Genomic DNA, 13406 nt, shown 5'->3' on the forward strand with positions numbered 1-13406 from the left:
TCATTGCGAGGAGATGTCGGTTCCCGAGTCGTTAGAGGAGAGTTCAGACGTCGAGTCGTAAGGATGAGAGGTTTTGCTGAAAGTAGTCTCGTCTATGAGTATTGCCTTGGAGCGCATTAGCGCTAATATACCTAAAGCATAGTGTATCAAACAGTTCGAGATGGGAACTAGGTATGTGGCCCTAACTGAAGTTTAGGGAGTTCCTACCACCAGGGAAGTATACCATGAGTATATCATGAGTCTTTTCATTACACCCATGGCCCAAAGTAGTAACCGGGATTTACCACCTGGGTAATCGTACAGGCAAACACCACGTGTTCGAGTGTCTCCTCTTCATCACTACAAGTGGTAGTGGCACTTCATGAAGCATCCGTAACCAGTCAGGAATTGCGTCATATGGAAGTCCACTTCATCGTGTCTTTTTCCGATCCAGCTCCCGATGTGCAGGATCAGACGATGGGTCCACCTTCCTCTCGCTGAGCTGTCCCACAGCTGCTGCCAGTTGAACATGGAATCTTCATTGTTGAGATCTCATATGTTGAGCGTATCTTTGTTGTCGTAACAATAGACATCCTCCTCTAACAAAACCGAGACTGCCATGACGCCCGCCACTACGCAGGCGGCTTCGGACGAGATGGTTCGGTATTCACTGACCCTGAGATCTGAGACATGAAAGCTGAGGTATGGATGGATCATAATGAGGTCTTATGTCTAAACTCCAGGTATTAGGGCTCAAGTTTAGATCTCAGATCTCAGGTCTTAGGGCTCATATTTCAGATCTCATGTACTCTAAGTTCTCTTGTCTCAAGTCTCTGATTTCAGGTTTAAGATCCTAGGTCTAATTCCTCACGATTCAGGTCTCAAATCACAGGTTTCAAGTCTAAAATGCCATGTTTCACGTATCATTTATCAGGTCTCAGAAATCAGGTATAAGAACACAGATCCGTAGTCTCAGCTTTCGTGTCTCAGGTCAAGTTTCAGTACTGACTCTAGTCACAAACAGGAATCGCGAGATTTACATGGTTTCTGCTATTACACAATTTTTTAAACGGTTTTCGTAATACACAAGGTTTTTTTTAAATCGGATTAAGAGAATTATTCGAACTTTTGCACATTTTTTCACAACGAATAAGATTAAATATTTTGAGAAAATTTGCAACTTAACAAAAGCGAGTCGAGAAGACTACTACAAATACAGAAAATGAACGGCAAATCGAGAGGACAGTTGTTAATTGTTTGTAGACACTTCATGTGAGTTGAAAGTTCTTCTTGATGTTGCGAGGCATCGATTCGAGGGAACAACTTCAAAAACGAAAAATTGTGAATCAAGAAGACAGCTCAAAAAAAGAAATGCAGTAAATTGTTTGTTGACAATTCAAATGAGCTGAGAGGACACCCCGAAATGCAAAAAGTAAGTCAGCAGGACAGCTTCAAATGCAAAAAAAAAACATATAGTCAAAAGATCACCTGGAAAAAATGTACATTTCAAATGTGGTTTAGAAGACAGTTTTAACTTGCAAAAATAAGAATCGAGAGGACCGCTGTAACTTGCTTTTAGACACTGCATGAAAGTTGAAAGGACTGTTTGAAGTTGTGAAAAAGTGAATCGAGAGTATAGCGTAAAAAAGAGTAAATCGAGAGAATAATTGAAGAGTGTAAGCATTTCAAGTGGATTGAGAGGACAGCTTGTGATAGCGAAAATGTGAGACAAGAGGTCAATACAAATCGAAAAAAAACAGCAAGTCCAGACTTCAGACGACCTAAAATTTCTTCTGATGTTGCAAAAAATCGAATTGATAGAACAACTTCAAAAGCGAAAAACTGCGAATCAAGAAAATAGCTCTAAAAGAGAAAAACAGTGAGTCGAAAGAACTGTAGTAAATTATTTATTGACAATTCGAGTGAGCTGAGAGGATAGCCCGAAATGAAAAAAGTAAGTCAGAAGGGCAGCTTCGAATGCAAAGTCCATACAGTCAAAAGATCAGCTGAAGAATATGTACATTTCAAATATGGTTGAGAGGACAGCTTTAACTTGTGAAAATGCGAGTCGAGAGGACCGCTGTAACTTGCTTTAATTGGAAGTATGTTGGAAAGACAGTTTGAAGTTGTGAGAAAGCGAATTGAGAGTACAGCTGAAAAAAAGCGAATCGGGATGACAGTTGAAAAATTTAAACAGTGTGGAATTGAGAGGACAGCTTGTGATAGCGAAAAAGTGAGGCAAGAGGTCAACCATAAATCGTAAATAAACAGCAAGTCTAGACGACAGCTGGATAGAGGTTTTCAAAAGTAATATGAATAAAACAATTTTTTTTGATAAAAAAAATAAATAGAATAAAACAAAACTGAATGTTCAATGGGAATTTAAAGTGAGTCTCTTATTTGGATATATAAATCCGTGACAAAATTATAGAGATTTTAGAGATGCTAAAATTTGAAAGAATTAAAATATATCTTTAAAGTTCTTGTGTAAACTTACATGACCCATTTGTTCTAAAAATAAGGATCAATAATTTCGAAAATAACATTTTTTAATTAGTTCAGGACTATTGTAAAACAAATCTTTTTTCTCATTTCCTTCCAGGATAACTTCCAATCCAAGCTGGCTGCTGCCTCACCATGTGGGGCCGGGACCCCCCTGAGTCCCGTCACGCAGGCCACCATCGAAAAGCACCTGCCCGGGTTGCCGACGCGGCGCCTGTTGATGCAGCAAGCCTACCAGCAGCTGCACAAGGGCAGCTCGAAACCGGCGCCGGTGGTCGAAAAGCGGGACGCCGCCTGCTGCACCGGTAAGTTTGAAATTGATTTTGGGGACAGGACATAAGCTCTATGCCATTTTTCGCAAGGAGTAGATGTCATGTTTGGCATACTGCAGTTTTCACTCTGTTTTTGGCATTATTTTTTGGTAATTTTGAAGTTATCGTTCAAGTTGATTTTCTATCGCATATCCAAGTGGAATTGCTTTTAATTTTTTTAAATAATTGTGAATTAGACTGAACTGTTTTTTTTAAGACGTCAAACAGATTTTCCGACCTTAATTGCATTTAAACGTGTTTCTCATACCTCAGCAGATTTGCTCCGGAAGCATCTCAGCGATTCGCAGTGCACGATTGCATTGGATCTATTTTACCTTTTTCTCGATTGAAACGTGATGCTCCTAGCTAGATCCGTGAAACACGTGACTGAAAACGAAAGCAAATATATCCGTGCAATTCCGCTCAAAACCGCAGCCACAGACGTACCGCAGAAGAAAAAAAAGATGCACATTGATGAAATTGCCAAAATTGTACCAAGAAAAAAAAGAAACACATGAAGCAGCTGAGAAGCATCTTAAGATTTTCGGACCTCTGAAAAAATTAGCTTGGCCGTCGACGACGGCCTTGGAGGAGCACCTAGGGAATTGCGATTTTCTGATGAGGGGTGGGGAAATTCCGTTGCACCTCATAAATCTTTGACCAAGTGGCAAGTCTCTGTGTGTGCTTGTGTGAATGGTTTGCCGAATTACTCATGTTCATTCATCGGATTGTCCGACTGACGTATGAAGTATAAATATTGCTTATTTTTTGCTTTTGCTATGCATTTAGAATTTTCAAAATAACTTTGAAATGTAAAAGGTTAGGGTTTTTGCTAAATTAAAATATTGAAGCCGGCCGTAAAAAAAAGTTGAATTGACAGTCTTGGTAGTGAAAAAGAAAACCGAAATCTCACCTTTTAATCAAGGCACAGAAATAATACAACGAATGTGTGGTTTCGATATCTTGTTTATCATAGTCTCAAAGTACATGAGATTTCTCCACACAAAGCTTATCATTTCCGCAAAGTAAATTGATCCATTTTATCAGTTGCAAGCAGTACCTTCATTGATTCTGTTGACTGTTCATCTTTTTTTATTCGTCACTATACAACACTGTCATGTCATTTAAATACATAAAAGTATGGCTGTAGAAGTATAGGATACGTCGACAGATTTACGCTCAACTTGTTCTAAGTTTGGGATCGGTGGCTTACGTCATTTGTACCCCGACTCGCTCTGTTCGGTACCGTTCAGCAATGAGGTCGTTTGGATTTCTGCTCAAAAAGAAGATTGTTTAATTCGCAACAGCATACCTTTTTGCACACATATCTCAATTTTTCAGCAGTGTTGACTGTTGATGTTGTCTTTCCAATGAGATTGATTTATCAGAACTGTCTAGACAAATCACTGAAGAGAAAAACAAACATTTCAAACAATAAAACGTTCATTCGTAACAACAAACGATCAACTTTCATCTATCGGATAAAAATGTAGATCAACATGCAAGCACGCCGTAAATCATTCCTTACATGTAGTTAGGTTGTAAACATAATTCAAATAAATCAGAAGCCATGCGCCTCAGCTGTTGGAATTATTATTGTGAAGCGCATAGCGTATGGGTACCAACCTAGCTGCTTGATGATGGCAAACACCGATAAAGCCCTAGTTCGATGCGATTCAATCCAATGGTTATGTCTTTCATTTTCACTATGTTTATTAAAAAATGTATATTGTATATGTGTTATAGTTGTTTAGACTGAAACCTTGACATCGATCGCTCACTATGTTGTACCATAGTTCTTCACACGTTTAATTGTCTTTTTGTTGTACTACATCAAAGCGTCTTCCGGGAAAGCTGACTTTACTATTTTCTTGTATTTCCTGTTAGAGGAAGTTAGACATTTTCACGAAAAAAGAACCTGGAATATTAGATACATATATATACTAAGAGTTTATTCCGAGACACGTCGGTGTTTTTGGACTACCCAAAGTTCCATGCAACAATCTCTTAGAAGTTTACTCAGCCTTTTCAAGAACGCCTACAGTAAATATGCTTGTTTTTTAAGGTCCTATCGAAACTTCCAAATCTTAAAACCAGACTGAAAAGAAAGCTATTCGACCTTTCTGTGAGACTGATAACAAAATTACAAATTTCAAGGACTTTTATATCCTTTGCTGAATTTTGATTCATGAAGCTGTCATTTACTTGACGATATTGATAAGCCTTAAATATTATAAAATTGTTTCTTCGATTGCTCTGTGGCATACTTACTTGAAGATTTGAATGAAACTATATATTTATAGTTAAATGTTTGTCTGCCTGTTTGAGGAATGAATCTTCCAAAAAGGATAAAAATCCTTTAAAACAAATCAGTCTGTCTGTCAGTCAAAGATGGTTTCTAGAATACTTTCAAACCGCTCCGACTTTAAGGATGGGGGGCTCCCATACAAAATTAATAAAAATATGACACAATTCGAACAATTTTTGGAAACTATTGAACCATTCACTGAATTTTTGTGTATAGCCGTTTTCAAGACCGGGAATGATTTCTATAATACTTTCGAACCATTCCGAATCCAGAAAAGTAGACTCCTATACAAAATTTATAAAATTTTTATCTTCGAAGGATTTTCGTTAAAAATTGAGGAATTTAAGCGTTTAGACAGAATTGGATGATTTATTGAATTGGCAAATAAGTTATTACAAAATTGGATGATATATTGTATTGATAGAAGCTTCCCATTTTAATGAATGAAAACTCTCATCTACATTTGCGTTAAAAAAAGAATGAAATCGCGTGAAGCAGCCCTCGCGCTTCCAATGTTCACAAGCTGCTTTTTCTGGCTCGGTTGTTATTTTTTCATGAAAATTTTATACAATCTATTTTAACTATCCAAAAGACGCTTCACAAAATTTGAACACTGTACAATGACTAGAAAAAAGCGATTACCGCAAAAAAAGAGGAATTTTATATTGCTTTGCTAAATTCACTTTATATCTGCCAATTTTCGTTGAAATATTACTCGAGAACCATTCATGCAAAAAGTACCAAATTTGGCATGGAAAGGTATTTGGCTACGAGAATTGTTTCTAAAAATATTTGGAATCCTTCCCTTTTCCAGAGGGAAAATAGGAAGATGGGAGAAGGCTCTCTTCCAATTTTTTACATAACTCGAGAAGAGCCAGATTTGGCATGTTAGGGTATTTCGATACCAGAAATGTTTCATGATTATTTGAGACCCCACCCTTCTTCCAGCGGGGAGAAAGAAAGAGGATGGGGCGCTTACACACAACTTTTATTGAATAATTTGATAACCATTCTAGCAAATAGAACCAAATTGGCATGGGAGGATATTTGGTGTGGGAAAAGGTTCTATTATTGTTTGAGACTCCTCTCGACTTGCTTTAGGATATTCGATAACTGATCAAACGAGGGGAATCAAATTTGGAATGCGAGGGTATTTGGGTGAACAAATCGGTCCCAAGATGGTTTAAATCCCTTTCCACCTTCAATAAGAGAATTAGAAAGAGGACGGGGGCTCCCATACATTTTTTGCATAAGTGGAGGAATAGGCGAGCAAATGGAACTAAATTTGGCATTTTTTTTTTGTTTCGATTATAGTCGTTTTACCATATTTATGGCATTCGCGACTTTATCAACGTTGCAGTTGGCGGATCGTTATTGAAAAACTTATCCGGTACAACTGTGTTCGATGTTTACCCTTGGGCTCGAACTCGCGGACATCTGCTCAGGAGACAACAGACTTGCCAACTGAGCTATATCACAAACCCACTAAATTTGGCATGGGAGGATATTTGGATACGGAAAAAGACTCTATGGGTGTCTGAGACCCCTCCCTGATCCCAGTGAACAAATAAAAAGGTCCACCACAGAGTTATTCAGTGAAAGGCACCGAATCCGGTATGGAATTGTTTTTTTTACATTTTGTTAGCAGATGGATTAGTCTGAAGACTGTTGTCAACTGCCCCAGCCAGATAATTTACAAATGTGATTGATTGTACATATTTAGAATTTTTTGTCAAGCATCATATCCTCAATAAACTTACATCACTAGAACCGGTATGAAATTTTCTTTCGCGTGCATATAGTTTTATAGCATAAACCTTACGTTAGCCAGGGTGTTCACAGAACCGGGAAAACCGGGATAACCAGAAAAAACCAGGAATTGAAAATAGTATCGGGAAAACCGGGTAAAAACCGGGAGTTAAGATCCAAAACCGGGAAAAATACACAAGGTAGACAAAGTCACTTAAAATTTGTTCATGACCGATATGTTATTAAAAATATTTAAAAGTCAATCAATCATATGAAAACAAATAAATCAAAGTTTGATTTTGAATTTAGAACTCTTTGTTGCAAACTTGGAAATGTAAAAAGAGGCTTCTATACTAATTTTCCAGTGAAAGTGTTTAACTCAAGAGCGAAACACAGGACAATGAAACAATAAAAAACAAATCTAAAAATCATTTTTACGTACGGCACTGTCTCTTTTTTGTAGCTTCAAAACAACAAATAGGAAACATTCTGTCATCAAACGAACTGTTTGTGAAAACCGAAGGCTTTTTTAAGATTAGCAATCTCACTCATCGCTTGGTTTGAAGAAGGTACATGTGAAAACTAAAAAATCCTGGATCTTATTTTCATGCCTTCAAGCAAGTTGCAGACATCATCAAGAAAAAAAAATGAGAGATGAAAATATAACGAAATGGAAGGAATGGAGCTCATCCAATCACTGAAATATGAATTAGCGATATTTTTTCCATAAGCTCCCAATGATAACAATATTTCTGTGATGTTCAAATGTTTGTATTTTGATCAAATTTTTTAATTGGAAAAAGTATAAATTTATTGATACACCAAGCTTTTAACAATCGATTCATCGTAATAATTTAAATGTAAGAATTTTATTTAAATTTTGAGGAATAATAATTATTTTCAAATAACACACGACGTATTACAGGACACGACACTTAACGTTCTTACTAACGGAAAAAAAGGAACTAAAATTACCTTTTTGTCGACCGGTTTCGGGCTCGATGTTGCCCATCTACAGGACGATGTCCGACTGATTACGTAGAAGAAAGACAATAACACAGCATCATACTGTCACGCAGTATTTGTCGAAGGGGGGTTGGTTTTTATACATTTTTGTTTGCCAAGTTGAAAAGCGGCGAAATGATAAGCAAGGCGCAAATTTAAAACACGGATAAAGGAGCATAAAAACGCCGTAGAAAACAACAGATCCAACGAATCCAGTGTAGCCGCCCATGCATCAGAATTCAACCATTCCATAGATTGGGAAAAGGTGAAATTCAAAAAATGTGTTCGAAAAGCGTCACATTTAAATGCCTGGGAATCGATGTACATCACGACTTCAGAGAGGCCTTTAATGAACGAGGATGACGCGCCTATCATTTCGCCGCTTTTCAACTTGGCAAACAAAAATGTATAAAAACCAACCCCCCTTCGACAAATACTGCGTGACAGTATGATGCTGTGTTATTGTCTTTCTTCTACGTAATCAGTCGGACATCGTCCTGTAGATGGGCAACATCGAGCCCGAAACCGGTCGACAAAAAGGTAATTTTAGTTCCTTATTTTCCGTTAGTAAGAACGTTAAGTGTCGTGTCCTGTAATACGTCGTGTGTTATTTGTGTAGTTAAAAGTTCTTACGTTGGCACAAACCACTAAAATGAATTATTTTCATACACTACATTTTACAAACATTATATTCAACAAACATTTGATTTTCAAAACATCAGTAATGTTTCGTTTTTTTGTGTCAAAATTCGAAAGTAGCTAAATTTGTAGAATTTGGTCCAGTGGTTTGTAAGATACAAATTTCTTCATGGTTTTAATGTATATTACCAAACAAAAAAAATATTGTATTGAAATTGATTGTTTTTACTTTTTTTCTGCTACTCGATAACACAAGGCCAAGAAATTCACATTTTTTCGTGTTGACAAGAGACTAAAGTGAGGGCGCTGAATCCAAATGTGCAACTTGTTTTTTTCTTCCGTCTCTATTTTTTTATAAACATTGATTAACTATTAAAAAAAATTATTTTAATTTTTGAGCAAAACTTTAGAAAATGACTCACATCGATGATCTACTTTTTCGAAGACCGCAAGTAGTTTTTTGACTTCTAAAAGAAAAGTTACTGAGGTTTCTTGCTCATTCATCACAGTCCAGTAAAATATGAGAGTTTTCAGGACATTTAGAAATAATTTTAAAACAAAATGTATTTTTTAAATCCTAATTCAAATTGATTCGCATTCTTCAACAAATTGTTAACGGAATTCAAATCTTCGATAACAATTCTCATAAATGTTCTTGAGGTTACATTTTTTTACTGAATTTTCTAAAGCTTGTAAGCATTATTTCTATGGAACTAGAATAGCTAGGAAAAATCTTAATCCTTTATCATATAAAGGGTGATAAACAGATTCGAAATCAGTTTTTGTTTTTACGGGGTTGTAGTTTTATTTTTCATAGAGGTGTCAGTTCATTAGCTATCAATGATTGGTTTCACTAAAACTTGATTAGGTATTTGAAAAATTTTAAAACGCAATATCTCTAAAACTAGAGGTTTTATAATAAAGCTTCCATAGCTTCAGAAAATATTATGTAAACTTTTGAGTTCCTTGGTTTTTGACACCTTGTTTGCCCACGTTCAGCTAAGTTTTTGTATAAATCCTTAAAATTAGTTTTTAGTCTAGCTTAATTCTGCAGAAACCTATAAAATTTGCCTTCCTGAGAACATCAATAAAAAATATATGTTGAGGGAAATACAATACTATTTTGATCGAATAACTGTTTTTTTTTTTTCACAGATATGATATCAGATCAATTTGATATTTTTTAATATCTCTAACTTTGATATGCTGTTCAAAAATCCACAGAACTGTAAATAATAGACTACGGAGCTCGTTGTCCATATTTTGTTTAACTTTTAAGATTATAAAAAAAAATTCAGATTATGATTTCCAAATTCTGCAATAAGAACTTTAAATGATGCAAAACAATGTTTAATTAATGGTTTGAAAAAAAAAACTTCTTCACCAACATATTCAAAACAATAATTTGATTTGTTTTAAATGTATTGGCCTTGATAAACGACAGTTTTAACACACTTGGTATAGGTGGAAGGCCAACTTATAAGTGTAACATATTAAAAAAAATGATAGAATATCACATTTAAAATTTTATTTTCACACCACGGCCATAATGACGACTGATTGGTTGTTGAGTTCTGTTTTATACACCATTTTTGAATTTTTTGTTAGCATGATTTAAAACATCCTTCAAAAATATGTTATACATTCATTATAGTGTCGTTAACCCCAGCTTTTTTGTACACATAACTATTTTGTGGATGTTATCTTAATAAGTTCTAGAAAATGTGATGTAAGCCATAAAATAGAATCGAGCTCCTCTAAATGTTTAATGATATGAATGTGGTAAAGCAACTAAATCAATAAAATTTGTTAAAAACTTGGATATATTTTGACAAAATAAGACGACCAAAGTCTTGAATAAACCATGAATTTATGACCGGGAAAACCGTGAAAAACCGGGAATTTCAAAATGAAAAAGTTGTGGCCACCCTGTTAGTTAACAAATTTAAAATCCAGTGGAAAGCTGAATTTGGGACTATGAATTGTCTCAAAAAATTCAAATTAACAAAAAGTTAAAAATAAACAGCTACCATTGAAAAGTCATCATAAACTTTGTGTTTCGTATTTAAAAAATCTAAAGATGCCAAAATGTGAAAAATTGCGTCAACTTTCTAATTTACATTTTAAAATTTTTCTACTGTGACTGGAAAGCTTTGATGGTTGATTGATTGAAAAGTACGGGTTTTACACCATTTTTTAACGTTTTTTGTGTCTTAAAAAATTCAAAAAAATCCATATGTGCAACATATAGCTTCTAACTTCAGCATACTTTTTAAGACACGAATGCCACAAGGATGGTAAAGTGTTATTAATAAAATCTTGAAAAAGCTTATTCAGGAACTAAGTGATTTTTTTCCGAGCACTTAATAACTGATTTACAGCGTTTTTTGCGATTTTTTTTTAAATATTTTTTTTAACCTTGAATAACTTTAAAATATATCATTGTAGCTGAATATTGTCTGTGAATCATATTTGAGTCTCATTATAAGCTTCCAAACACTATAAATTTTGTAGCAAACGGTTGAGAAACAAGAGAGCAAAAATAGTTTATATAAAGATTCCCAACTCTTATGAAAACCGGGAGACAAAAAAAAAATAAGCGCCACCATCAAATATGACGGCAGAAATGCAACTAAAACACAGTGAATACTGTTAGCAGAAAAAACTCATGTAAAGCAGTTTTTATCACACGGTGGGACACATGTACTCAAATCACAGCAATCAAAAGTCCCATTAACAATAACTAATTTTTGCACTCAAAAATCTCCAGTGTCAGAAATGAGGGTGTGGATTATTTTATGTGCAGCGCACAAAATGGGACTGCACACTTTAGATCTGTGGATTGTGACATTTGTGCCATATTTCAAATCAGTACCTATTTAAATTAGTTTTTTTTTTTTAATTTTTCTACTCGCTAACCGCTTTTTGTGACTGCAAAAGATTGCACAATATCCAAATTTCCAAAAAAAAAATTATCAGCATGATTGTTTCACTTTAAAGAAGACTCAAAATTTGCAAAATAATAATAAAATAATATTCTTCAAAATTTAACACGACACTTCAGATAAAATAAAATGCCACAGTTTTATAAGTTGATCCAGCTGTTTCTATCATGCAGCACTTTGAGTATTGTGTTTTTTCTAACTGATTTTTTTGCAGGCCATTTAGCTAAATTTAGTTCTATGTACAAATTTAACAGAGTAAATAAAGGTAGCGGTACACCTCAGGTGAAAATGAAAAATCTTCTCTAGCCAGTAACTAAAAATAGTTGAAAGATGAATTTTGAACTGGTCTCAGAGTTTAAAACCTCCTAAGATGTTTTAATTTCGATTCCTCTGATTTAACCGAAGGAATGTTATCACATTGAGGTAATCAAAAAATAAAACCTTAAGAAATTTTAAACACTGAGACTGGCTTGAAATTCAACTTTTCACTATGTTCTTAAATTATAAATTGTAAAGTATTCTTAAATTATTATTTTCTTTATACACTTTTTTTATTCATTGCTGATATAAATAATCAAATTAAAAGCATTGTGAACGTTAATGTTTTCATTATTATTTTAACTGTTTAAGTTTAAGTTTTTTCACAATCGATGAATCTGAATGCGGTTAGCTCAATTTTACTAAGTCAGTAGCATTTGTTTCTGCAAAATTTAATCAAATTACTTCAGAGTGCATTTTGAATAATTTTAAATTGATTGAAAACATATCAGAGTGCATCATGATCTGCACGCTCGGATCTTTAAACACAATTTGTGAGAAATGTTGACTTTTTCGTCAGCAGGTTGTGCTGATGTTTGTAGAAAGAATGTCTGTTGGAATTTATATGAAAAATGTCAAGAGCTGGGTATCTTTATATCTACTATCTTTGCAAGAGAGTTTTAGCAAAAACGTGTTAGTTTGTAGTCATTTGACCGCGCCGCTAGACAAGGTGGTCCAAAATAGGTTCCCTGGTCCAAAATAAGTCCGTTACCCTACTAAGTGTATGTTTGGTGTTAAATAAGAAGACTAGTCAAAATGCAAAGAAACGTTTGTATCACCTGAGCTGCATAGAAGTTCCAAAATGGTGCCGGATGGCACTTTTAAGCTGAATAATTGTTCAATGAAAAGCATATCGACATACAGTTTGTTAAAGGCACATAAAACGCACACTTGTTTTGAAATTTTCGTTTTGTTTTAAGTGTTCCGTCAGTTCCTAGAGAGGGATTTTATCAATTTATTTTACTACCCTTTACTCAGCTGAATTTGAATTTTGAATACTACTTTCCAATAAGTTTTTCCCTTTTTGGGAAATGTATATGCTATGAACAAGATAAGCTGAAATCTGAAAGCAATGTCGAACGATAAAATATAAAAAGTTCTTCCCTATTTTTTTTTATTTATAAAATTGTTCTCTGAATTTATGATTTACTAAATGGACACTAATGTTTCCACCAAAAAAAACTGTAGTCGATTCTCGTTAACTTTTTACAAATTGTCCAATGTACCTACTTGAAGAAACCTAGACAATTCTAGAAAATTTGCAAATTATATTGAAAATTTGAAATTCCAGACGACAATCTTGCTCTTACTTCTGACTCGAATTTTGATTCCAAGTCATCTTATCAATATTGAATGTAGATTCTCAGTTTAAATCTTAAACTCAAATCCAAATCTTTATTTTGATGCTAACTTCTTAATTCAAGTCTGGTGTGGTGGAATTTCTTACTATAAATTTATGTTCAATTGGTGGTCTGAAACGAATTCTTAAATAGATTTCCAACTACAATTTTAACACTTAAAAAAGCTGTTAGATAGTGCTAGTGATCCAACATACTTTATATCATAGGCACTGATTAACTGAACAGTTCTAAATAAAACAATCTCAAATAGTCCCTTCTCATGATCAGATTTTAAGAAATCAACTGACAC

The 13406-nt window shown here is 34.5% G+C and overlaps 1 protein-coding gene across 2 annotated transcripts in view; it reads left to right on the plus strand.

Annotated features, from left to right (window-relative positions):
- LOC129744102 (trafficking kinesin-binding protein milt-like) overlaps positions 1 to 13406 on the plus strand; it is a 341216-nt gene that overhangs the window by 54988 nt on the left and 272822 nt on the right. For both annotated transcript variants that reach the window (XM_055736475.1, XM_055736472.1), the window contains one exon: positions 2582 to 2786. In XM_055736475.1, the coding sequence (XP_055592450.1) occupies positions 2702 to 2786 (85 nt within the window). In that variant the 5' untranslated portion in view covers positions 2582 to 2701. The remainder of the gene's footprint in view (positions 1 to 2581; positions 2787 to 13406) is intronic.

The sequence above is a fragment of the Uranotaenia lowii genome, chromosome 2 (genome assembly GCF_029784155.1).
Source record: "Uranotaenia lowii strain MFRU-FL chromosome 2, ASM2978415v1, whole genome shotgun sequence".
Lineage (NCBI taxonomy): Eukaryota > Metazoa > Arthropoda > Insecta > Diptera > Culicidae > Uranotaenia > Uranotaenia lowii.